At 40.9% G+C, this 12,262-nt stretch overlaps 1 protein-coding gene across 2 annotated transcripts in view; it reads left to right on the top strand.

Moving 5' to 3' along the window:
• MYOM1 (myomesin 1) overlaps window positions 1-12,262 on the top strand; it is a 112,869-nt gene that overhangs the window by 1,746 nt on the left and 98,861 nt on the right. For both annotated transcript variants that reach the window (XM_070420568.1, XM_070420567.1), the window contains exon 2: window positions 1,390-1,726. In XM_070420568.1, coding sequence (XP_070276669.1) covers window positions 1,413-1,726 — 314 coding nt within the window. In that variant the 5' untranslated portion in view covers window positions 1,390-1,412. The remainder of the gene's footprint in view (window positions 1-1,389; window positions 1,727-12,262) is intronic.

Raw genomic sequence — 12,262 nt, 5'->3', positions numbered from 1 at the left:
GAATGGGGACTCCATAAAACTATTACTACATCCAGGGTTGTCAGTGTGGCTGATAGGCTTCTGTCAGTGGGCAGATTATTCAAGAAAACTAATGAAACCTCCCCAGTCTGCTGAGCAAACATATTTAACTTTCAGTAGAACTGTTAGCTCAAGTTCACAATGCAAATTGCTACACTGATGACTGACTTCTTTATGTTAGAGAATTAGAAACCTTCATATTCTTAATGGAGCAAATTTCTATGGTTTGACACTATACCTTTTTAAAGTATTTGTGAGAGCTCATTATACAATATAAGCACACTCCAGGGTTCAGTCTTTGGACTTCCTTTTCCATATACTCTCTCTCTCTCTCTCTGTCTCTTTAAATATTATGTGTAAGCTGGTGAGTCCCAAATGTTGGTCTTCATCCTGGACCTTTATCCTGTACTCCAAAGTCACATACTCAACTTTCCATTTTACATCTCCACTTGGATGTCTAGCAGGTATCTCGTACAATGTCTTAATCTTCTAATTTTCAATCCAAACTGCTACTTTCTTACACTCTTGCCCATCTCAGTTAGTAGCAACTTCAATCTTGCAATTATGCAAAAACCTTGGAGTCATTTCTCACTCTTTTTCTTTCACATCCCAAACCAGTACTTTCAGCAAATACTACTGGTTCTACCTTCAAAACATGTGGGGAGTCTGATTGATCACTTCTCACACTTCCATTGCTGATCACTTCTCACACTTCCATTGCTGCCGCTATCATCTCTAGCCTGGACTATTGCAATGACCTTCGTATTAATTTGCTAGGACTCCCATTACAAAGTACCATAGTCTGGGTGGCTTAAACAACAGAGATTTATCTTCTCACAATTCTGGAGGCTAGAAATCTGAGATCAAGGTGTTGGCAAACTTGGTTTTTCTGAGAAGGTCACGTTGGATTTCCACTCAGGGCACATGCTGTAGTTGCAGGCTCGATCGCCAGTAGGGGGCGTGCAGGAGGCAGCTGACCATGATTCTCTCTCAAAGTTAATGTTTCTCTCCCTCTCTCTGAAATCATAAAAATATTAAAAAAAAAAAAAATCTCTGAGGAAAGGCACAATAGCCAGGAAAGGGAAACTTTGTAAAAACCTAATATATATATGAAAGGAAGGAGGCAAGGAGGAAAAGAGAGAAAGGGAGGGGAAGAGAGGAAGAAAGAAGAAAGGAAAAAGAAAGTTGCACAAGACAGCTGGGCATGAAGTTGGAAGTTCATTGAGTAGCCAATTAAGCTGTATTTCACATCATTTTCCATTTACCCTTGGGAAAAGATAAGAGTTTTAATGCTTACACATTGGTTTTGATTACTTCTTCTATAGGATTTGTTCCTTAATAATTTACTAAAAAATGGTTGCTTTCTTATAGGTTGCCTGGTTCCCTGGGGGCACATGATGTCTCTGCCGTTTTACCAGAAATTGCATGAGCACTATGATCGCAGCTACCGTAACAAGGACCTTCGCACCGCCATGAGCCAGTACTATGAGCAGGAGAAGAAAAGTTCTGCCATCTACACACATGGCTCAACGGCCTACAGCAGCCGCTCACTGGCCGCGCACCGCCAGGAATCCCAGGCCTTTAGCCAGGCGTCATCGTCATCAGCCTCCTACCTGCAGCAGGCGTCCCAGGCCACCACCGAGTCCTCCCTGGCATCTGCAGTCAGTCGGAAGGCGACCTCAGCCTATGATTATGGCTACTCCCACGGGTATGTCAAAAGCAGCCTTCCAACCTTAGGTCAAAGGCTCATTCTTCAAATACCCCTCCCACATCACGTTTTCTTTTCTTCTTAAATCTGGCACCTCTGCATTTAAACCAGGTGTGGAGCAAATGAGTGTATTTGGGAGAACTGGGACCTCCTATTTCCCTTCACCCCATCTCTTTGAGTTTCTCAAAGTGCTTCACAGTCACCCTGGGGATCCTTGCTTGATTTTTAGAAGCAGATACGGTTTGCCACAGGTTGCATTCGTAGCAGAGTGCCAGAAAATATCATTTCAACCCTCACAACAGGATTCCTGGCTTTCAGAATGTTTCTACTTAGATGAGAAGGCAGTAGAGAATTTAAAATTCACAGGTCACAGGAATCCACACCCCCATGAAGATGGGTTCTAATTTTTCAGTATCTGAAAGCCCGTGTTAAAATTCAGCCCTGTTATTCAGGCAGCAGACATTTTCTCCAGCTGGAGCATTTTATTAAAACATGCCCCACCTCACTCACTCAGCCTAAGAATACCAGGAACAAACCTGGAGTCCCACAAAATTAGATGTATCGACCCATTTCAAAGAAAGAGTTAGTATAGGATTCTAGAAAGAGTGGAATTTAGATGCAAGTCTGGTCTGCAAAGGGAACCCAGGATGTTGTTTTTTTTGAAACAGTGAAGTTGAGGGAAGCATGGACTGTCCTATTAAACCCTTTATGTGGAATCAGCTCTGGGGCTGGGGATCAAGCTGCTTTTCTGTGTCAGCAGCTCCTGAGGTCTTCCAGGCAAGAGTGCGATGTCACATTCTTACTGATAAAATTTCAAACAGCAACCTGATGATAGTCTTTTTTTAAAAAAAATATATTTTATTGATTTTTTACAGAGAGGAAGGGAGAGGGATAGAGAGTTAGAAACATCCATGAGAGAGAAACATCGATCATCTGCCTCATGCACACCCCCTACTGGGGATGTGCCCGCAACCAAGGTACATGCCCTTGACCGGAATCGAACCTGGGACTCTTCAGTCCACAGGCCGATGCTCTAGCCACTGAGCCAAACTGGTCAGGGCCAACCTGATAGTCTTTATATTAGAGATGAAAGTTTCAGTGGTCACTCAAAGAAGGAAGTTGCCATGACACTTTCTAGCCATAGTGTTCCTTGGGAGAAATGTTTCCTGTGACTTTGCTGTTGGCTTCTCTGTCTGTTGTTCCAGCCTGCTGAGTAGATATTTACTTTCTCAGTCCAAGCTAATTTTAATTTGTTCAATACCCAGAATGAAATGTTTCAGGGGATTAAAGCCCCCTGGCAAGATGCATGTGATTTTATTAAAAAATCAATCTATTGTCCTCACAAAGAATTGCTGAATTTCAACACTGGGCTATGTGGTAAATAATGACCTGCTGCCTCAAACTCTTTCCAAACCATCTGACATAGGTTGCATTTTTGTTCTAAACATAATGAAAATTTAAACCTTACAAAATTTGAGCCCACAAAATATCTGTTAGGACACCTGGGATTTCTGGGAATTAAAATAGTTATTGAGGAAATAACACAGTGGTTTGTATGAACAGAAGTGAAGAAGGTTTCTGAAGGCAGAAATTCCTGATTTCCTATTGGGATTAAGGAGCACCTGATGTAGGGCTGTCATTTCATGGGCACTGACAGTGACCTCCTGGGAGCTTCTGCTATGTTCAGTAACAGAGCCAGAGTCCAGTGGGGTTTACCTGGAATGTATGATGTCAACATTCTTAAATTCCATTTAAACTGGAACAGGCTCATTTTGCAATCTCACTTTCATGAGTCATATTCTGCCATAGGATATTCATTAGGATCTCAAATTGGCTGCAAATGTGGAAATATTGTCACGGAGAGAAATTCATTTCTTTTAGCACTTGCTTCAAATGAACTGCCTTGCAAAGGAAAGTTGGGAGGAATTAACACCATCTGTATGTGATAGCATCATTTTGCTCTCCTGAACAATATTCCATAGATATGTTCAATAACCTCATTTAGGAAAGCAGCTGTCTTATAAAAGAGGAGGGTTGTATTTTAAATATCCATTTTCCTGGACTATCTGTGCTGAGTCTATAGAAGATGGGTATTTTCATTATCATACCACTATTAATGTAACTCCTTGTGTACTTACTGATGCTTGTAGAATCTATAGAATTTATGAATTTGTATTTTTGTGTTCTTTACTTCTTCAACTCTATTGCTAAATTTTAAGTTAAAATTATTTTAACTTTACACAAATACTTTTAACCACATATGCAGTATTTATATTTATTCATAATCTGATTTATTACACCAAACATTAGTAATTAAACTTTTAAGAGTTTTTATATTTTATTTAGAAAACATTTGCTCTATGTAATCATTGGAAGACTTAGCCATTTTAGCTATAAAGAGACTCACATAATAAACTTTCTATAGGAAACAGTACTGTAGTTATTTTTCTATAGTCAAACTCATATCTTGTTCCTTCCTGCTATGTATGTATTTATGTAGGTAGGTATTTATTAATTGCTTTCTATATTTGAATAACTCAAACTTCTTGGTAAAAACATGTTGACCTAGAAATGAGCGGGAAGAAAATGCCAATATTTTTCCTTTGTATAATGCAATGTAAATGAAAAGAAAGCCAACCTAATTCTGGGAGTATTTTAGTCTTTCTTTTTTTAGACCTAGAGCTAATAGGTGCAGATAATATTCCTTGAACATTTCAAAATCTTCATAATTCCTATAGGTCCTATTTAACCTTTTCAAAGTGGAGCAACTTTTTCCTGCTAAATGAAATATCTCTCTTTAGATTGTGGTCAATGTTGTTTATTAAAACCCCTAGGGTTGGAACTGCAATTCTATAGAGTATATATACGTACTAGGTGTGATCTAATTTTAGCCTCTGCTTTGTAGTTAGATGTCTAGTGTTAAAGTGGAAACTACAGAGATTTATACTGTGCTCAGGAGTTGGCTGACCTCAGTTTTAAGAACAATGGCTTGCCTAAACTGGTTTGGCTCAGTGGGTAGAGCGTCGGCCTGCAGACTGAAGGGTCCCAGGTTCAATTCTGGTCAAGGGCATGTACCTTGGTTGCGGGCACATCCCCATTAGGAGATGTGCAGGAGGCGGCTGATTGATGTTTCTCTCTCATTGATGTTTCTAACTATCTATCTCTCTCCCTTCCTCTCTGTAAAAAATCAATAAAATATATTAAAAAAAAAACACCAAAAAAAAAACAATGGCTCATCCAGAGTCAATGTGGTTATAGCACAGATCAGTTACCAATTGCATTCCGAGCCAAGGGTTATAAAATAAATTCCGGAGGCTTATTCTAAATGCCTTATTATTAGTCACAGTGACAAAAGAAAAGTAATTCAGGAAAACAAAATGATACAAATTACTGTTTTATGCTAGCAGTCCACAAATATTATCAGGGACTAAAAGAGAAATGGTACTCATGGCCACTTTATAACCATTAGGCAAAGGTTCTTAAACTCTGTCCATAGATAGGTTTCAACCGAATCTTGGATGATCTGAAATTATGTGCAAAATTAGGCACAGATGAGAATTTTTGTTGTTGAAGCTTTTATCAGATTCTTGGAGAACTTTGTGACTCAACAATGGTCAGAACCACTGCACTAGAAAGTCAACACATGTACCAGACAGCCCAGTGCATGGCCTGAGGATCCCTTTCCTAATGCCAACAGTATTAGGAGTTGAGATGAAATAAGGCAGATGTCTACAGATAATATGGCATTATGGAAAATAAGTTACCATCTTTTCTTTTGAGTAAGCTGGATCACACATTAAGGTGGAAATAATAGCCCTGGACAGAGTTGCTAAGTGGTTAGAGCATTGGCCTGTGCACTGATGGATCGAGGGTTCAGATTCCTGGTCAAGAGCACGTACCTGGGTTGCCAGTTCCATCCCTGGCTCTGGTCGGGTTGTGTGCAGGAGGCAACCAATCAATGTGTCTCTCTTGCATCAATGTTGTTGTTTTTTCTCTCTCTCTCTTCCTCCCTCCCTTCCACTCTCTCTAAAAATCAATGGAAAAAGTATCATCAGGTGAAGATAAAAAAAATATGGAAATAAAAAATATTTTGTTATTCTTGATAAGTAGGAATGAATAACTTAAAAAAAATAGTAACAACATAGCACATAGCTCTTGGATGATAGAAGGATTTGGGGATGTCTCAACCTTCTGTGGTAATGGTAGACATTTAATTGTCTGATTCTAAACAAATTAAAATTCAGTCCCCATAATGTAATTAACATAGCATCCTCTGTACTACTATATCTTTATACTAGAGGCCTGGTGCACAAAAATTTGTGCACTTGGGGGGGTGTCCCTCAGCCTGGCCTGTGCCCCCTCACAGTCTGGGACCCCTCGGGGGATGACCATCTGCTGGCTGAGGCCTGCTCCCCAAGGGGATTGGGCCTAAGCTGGCACTCAGACATCCCTCTGGCAGCCCGGTAGCCCTCGGGGGATGTCCACTTGCCAACGGGGAGCAGACCTAAGCTGCAATCAGACATCCTTAGCACTGCTGAGGAGGCAGGAGAGGCTCCCACCACCACCACTGTACTGGCAGCCATCAGCCTGGCTTGTGGCTGAGCACAGCTCCTCCATGTAGGAGCTCACTGACCACCAGAGGGCAGCTCCTGCATTGAGCGCCTGCCCCCTGGTGGTCAGTGTGTGTAATAGTGACCAGTCATTCCCAGTCCTTCTGCTGTTAGGGTCAGTTTGCATATTACCCTTTTACTGTGTAGGATAGAGGCCTGGTGCACGGGTGAGGGCTGGCTGGTTTGCCCTGAATGGTGTCCTGGATCAGGGTGGGGGTCCCGCTTGGGTGCCTGGCCAGCCTGGGTGAGGGGCTGATGGCTGTTTTCAGGCTGCCTGCACCCCTTTCAGGGTTGGAGTCCCCACTGGGGTGCCTGGCCAGCCTGGATGAGGGGCTGATGGCTGTTTTCAGGCTGCCTGCACCCTCTTTAAGGTGGGGGTCCCCACTGGAGTGCCTGGCCTGCTGGATGAGAGGCTGATGGCTGTTTTCAGGCTGCCTGCACCCCCTTCAGGGTGGGCGTCCCCACTGGGGTGCCTGGCCAGCCTGGATGAGGGGCTGAGAGCTGTTTTCAGGCTGGCCACACCCCCTTTAGGGTGGGTGTCCCCACTGGGGTGCCTGGCCAGCCTGGATGAGGGGCTGAGGGCCGTTTTAAGGCGGGCCAAGCCTGCAACTGAAGCTCACAGTCTCTCCTTTATTTATTTATTTATTTATTTATTTATTTATTATTCTGGGATTTATTTACCTTATGTAATTGAAACTCTGTTGCGGCTCCAGCTCCGAGGCCGGCTGGCTGAAAGCAGGTATCTGGGGTTTGTTTAGCTTCTATAATTGCAACATTGTTGCTTAGAGTGCAGCTCAGAGCTGGACTGTGGCAGGCAGGGAACCTTGGCTTCCTTCATCGCCGGGGCAACCAAGGCTCATGTTTGCTTCAGCTGCGTGGCTGCCGGCCGCCATCTTGGTTGGCAGTTAATTTGCATATCGCCCCGATTAGCCAATGGGAAGTGTAGCGGAGGTATGGTTAATTACTATGTTTGTCTATTATTAGATAAGATTAGCTCTGAGAAGTAGAAATTCTTATCCTTACTTTACAAAAGAGAAAATTGGAGGCCAAAAAGATTAAATGACCTTCCTTACATGAAGAAGGGATGGAATAGCAATTTGACCCCCTCTACGAATGTTCCCCACCCCTTTCCATGGGAACATGAGCCAGTTAATGGTCATCAACCCCCCTTGACCACACTGCCACCAGTTTTTTCTTGAAGCATCAATATATACATTTGTGTTATGCTTCTTTATTTGCCCTTCTCCTGGAGAAGCCATTAAACACCAAAATAACCAAGATTTAGAGCAGGGAACAATAGATGGAAAGGCAGAAATTCTAAGACAAAAAAATCCCAGGGCATTTATTAATGGAACCTTACAGATTCCTTAACTTGTCACTTAGAATCAGACATAGAGACTCACAAGTTACTCTGGTAGGTACCAGTTAGGGGATGAGAAAATTGAGGCCTCAGTAACTTGTCCAGGGAACTGCCTAACTTTAAATTGTGCCCCTTATCTATACTCATGTCCTGCTAATCAGCTCCCCTCTGTTATTGCCCTGATAATAATCTCTTTTGGAATTACTAGAGTTTTCAAAGAACATGCTAATGCTCAAACTAATTCTAATTTAGACACAAGATACCAGTGCTAAAAATAGAGACCACTAAACACAGAAACCCCCACTTTTTATTGGTGGATCTGATTATGGTAAGGTCTGAGAGGGGCCTGAAAACTTGCTTCATCTCCCACTGCAATAGAGTTTCAAAGGATGTTACCAAAGAAATCCACTGCCTTGTGGACATTTTTGTGTCTTGATTTCAACGATTGGTATCAGTTTAGTGTCCATTTTCTACATACCCACTTCTAGATGTTATATTGGGAAGTACATAATCTTTGGGGTCAAACAGGCCCATGTATACAGTAGTCCTCCCTTATCAGCAGTTTTGCTTTCCACAGTTTCAGTTACCCACAGTCAACCCCCATCCAAAAATATTAAATAGAAAATTCCAGAAATAAATAATTCATAAGTTTTATTTTTTTCTTTCTTTCTTTTAAAAAAATCTTTATTGTTGAGATTGTTACAGATGTCCCCCCTTTTTACCCCCATTGCCCCCTCTCCACCCAGTTCCTTCACCACCCTATTGTCTGTGTCCATAGGTAATGAATATAAGATCTTTGTTTAATCTCTTCCTGTCCCCCCTCACCCCCCTTCCTTCTGAGAATCATCAGTCTGTTCCATTTCCATGCCTCTGATTCTATTTTATTCACCAGTTTATTCTGTTCATTAGATTTCTTATTTTTTTATTTTGATTTTTAGATTCAATTGTTGATATGTATTTGTTGCTATTTTGTTGTTCATATTTTTTATCTTTTCCTTTTTCTTCTTCTTCCTCTTCTTAAAGAATACCCTTCAACATTTCATACAATACTGGTTTGGTGGTGATGAACTCCTTTAGCTTTTTCTTGACTGTGAAGCTCTTTATCTGACCTTCAATTCTAAATGATAGCTTTGCTGGGTAGAGTAATCTTGGTTGTAGGTCTTTGCTATTCACCACTTTGAATATTTCTTGCCACTCCCTTCTGGCCTGCATAGTTTCTGTTGAGAAATCAGCTGATAGTCATATGGGCATTCCCTTGTAGGTAACTAACTGTTTTTCTCTTGCTGCTTTTAAGATTCTCTCTTTGTCTTTAGCCATTGGCATTTTAATTATGATGTATCTTGGTGTGATTCTCTTTGGGTTCCTCTTGTTTGGGACTCTCTGTGCTTCCTGGATTTGTAAGTCTTTTTCTTTCACCAGGTAGGGGAGGTTTTCTGTCAAATAGGTTTTCAATATCTTTTTAAAAAAATATATATTTTTATTGATTTCAATTGTGCACCTGTGGGATCCCTTGGCCTGGCCTATGGGGATCGGGCCAAAACCAGCTCTCCAACATCCCCTGAGGGGTCCCAGATTGTGAGAGGGAGCAGGCCAGGCCAAGGGACCCCAACGAATTCGTGCACTGGGCCTCTAGTTATACACAAGGAAAAATACACATATATTGTATATTGGGTATTGCAGCCTGCACCCTACCCCAATATAACACTTTCATTTCTGCTTAAAAATATTATATATCGGGTGAATAATCAATACGGCAGGTCCTCAAATAATTTTGTTTCATTCAATGTCATTTTGTTATAATGTTGACGAGGAAAAATAAATTGATTCTCAGCCGAAGCTACTGTCTGTGTGGAGTTTGCATGTTCTCCCCATGCATGTGTGGGTTTTCTCCAAGTATTCCAGTTTTCTCCCACTTCCCAAAGATGTGCATGTGAGCTGAGTTGGCTTGTCTATATTGTCTCAGTCTGAGTGAGTGTGGGTGTGGGTACTTCTTGCAATGGAAGGGCATTCTGTCCAGGGTGGGTTCTCACCTTGCACCCTGAGCTACCAGGATAGGCTTTGGCCACCCATGACCCTGTTCTAGGATATGGATGTTAGAAAATTATTATCTTACTTGTTTTTATTAATCTTTCTTAAATGTCTGTATAGCTCACATTTATTTCAATACTTAATATTAGAAGTGCTTGAGTCTTTATTCAGAAGTTTAGTGATGTTTTTGTGACCAAAAATATGCTGTAGGAACGTAAGGATTATACATAATTCTTATCTATATCAATTAATCTATGATAAAATAGGTTTTATTATACACTCTTTCACTTAAATTTGCAGTTTCCAAGGACCTATTAAAGATGTTCAGTGAGGATGTACTGTACAACATTCCGGGATTTATCTTTCAGAATTTAAGAAATTTAAGAAATTGACAAGTCGCATTGCTTCCTATTCAGTAGGAGAAGGTCAGAGGAAAATCAAATGCAAGCAGAAAAGCCACTGAGTTCTTTAAAAGGCAGTTACGTTCTGAATCCCAAAGATAAACGCTGAGTCCCAGGAGAGGAGCTCTCACCAGGCACCAATCTCCTGCCTCCAGTCTCACTGCCGTAAATGTGCAGCTCGTTGGCAGAAAAAGAGTCTCACTTCTGGTGATACCGGTTTCATATAATCAGCAATTTGTAGATGAATAGAACTGTGGAATGTTAAAGCAGGAAGAGACCAAAAGTTCACCTAAATCAAGCCCCTCCTTTTATAGCATTTTAACTGAGGCCCAGAAAGACGTGATTCATTCTCTGCTTCCTGTGCAAATACTATTTGCAGGTAAAACTCAAGTTTAGATGATACCAGATACTCTCAGAATGACATTAATCTTCCATAGGCAGGTGAGTTATGCTGTGAGAAGGAAAGCAGTCCTTTAATAGAGTAGGAATGGAATGAGTCAGCTAAAGGTAGAGGAAGGACAAAGCCGTTACCTCCCAGAGCTTGGAGGTGAAATGTTAGCTGTGTCCACTGTTAGCTCTGCCACGCAGTTGGGTGTAACTGAGCTTCCCTGCAGAGATCTCGGAGTTCTGGAGGGTCAGAGGATCCATTGCAACAGGCTTGACCTTTTCCACAAGCCGCCTTTCTAAATGAAACAAGAGAAATCAGGAGCACCTCAAATGAGGAAGGGAACTTTCATAAAATGTCTAGTAAACCACAGGGACCATCCCCAAAGTGGAGTGGGATGTGGGTTTCTGGGCGGCCTTGTAAATAAGTTAATAAGACTAACCTTTATAAAAGCCCTGGACAATGTTTGGTCTGCAGACTTAGACTCCCTAAGGCATCTCCCGATACCATTGTCAAGTGTCCTGCATAATATGATTTCTAGGAAATATGAAGTAAATTCTTTCACTTCTGCTTAAAAATAGGTCATAAGCTAGTCTAGTTAAATTAATTTCTTAAATAGTCAGAAACAGATAAAAACTGAATAGTGTATGTAGATAAGAACCATGAAAAATTTAAATCTCTTAGTGTTTTACTCACCTACCCTTTCTGGAACACATGACTGTTCTACATTCATGGTGAGAAGTGTTTCGGACCCTCATGGTATTTGCTTTTAGTTCAGCTGAGAAGAGTTACTAAAAAGAAGAGTTCAATATTACTTCTCAGTGGAAATTTAAATAATAAAAAAGCAATAACTACAAGAAAAAACTGTGGTTATATTTCTATTTAACCTCTCAGTTTCTTCATCTGTAAAATGAGGAAAGAAATAGTCCCTCAAGTTGGGAGATCTTAACTAAAAAATTTTTTTTAAAACTAAGAGTGAGATTTTTATGGCCATGAGATTGAAATGAAAAGGGAGGAAAAAAGCTAAGTGTATGGTAACTAATGCAAAAAATAAAAACAAAAAGCCAAGGGATACTTATTTATTATGACACTACATGTCAATAAATTTCAAGGGTGATGTTGGTCAAACTAAATTCATGCTTGCCCAGCTGGTGTGGCTCAGTGGTTGAGCATCAGCCTATGAACCAGGAGGTCATGGTTCAATTCTAGGTCAGGGCACATGCCTGGGTTGCAGGCTCGATTCACAGTAGGGGGTGTGCAGGAGGCAGCCAATCAATGATTTTCTCTAATCATTCATGTTTCTATCTTTCTCTCCCTCCCTTCCTCTCTGAAATAAATAAAAATATATTTTATTTTATTTTTAAATATATTTTATTGATTTTTTACAGAGAGGAAGGGAGAGAGATAGAGAGTTAGAAACATCGATGAGAGAGAAACATCGATCAGCTGCCTCCTGCACATCTCCCACTGGGGATGTGCCCGCAACCAAGGTACATGCCCTTGACCGGAATCGAACCCGGGACCTTTCAGTCCGCAGGCCGACGCTCTATCCACTGAGCCAAACCGGTTTCGGTATAAAAATATATTTTAAAAAATGAAAATAAGTTCATGCTTGTATCTTACAAGATATGTTTTCTGCAAAGTGTATTAACACAAGATGGGCTCTTTTTGGTATCATACATGTCTACTAACTTTGATGTTTTCCTGAGACCTACATAAGTGTCCATATTAGGAAACCAGAGAATGAAAGGT

Source organism: Myotis yumanensis, unplaced genomic scaffold (assembly GCF_028538775.1).
Source record: "Myotis yumanensis isolate MYYU_CA2020_CCGP unplaced genomic scaffold, mMyoYum1.0.hap1 SCAF_7, whole genome shotgun sequence".
Lineage (NCBI taxonomy): Eukaryota > Metazoa > Chordata > Mammalia > Chiroptera > Vespertilionidae > Myotis > Myotis yumanensis.
This window is presented reverse-complemented; position numbering and strand designations above follow the sequence as displayed.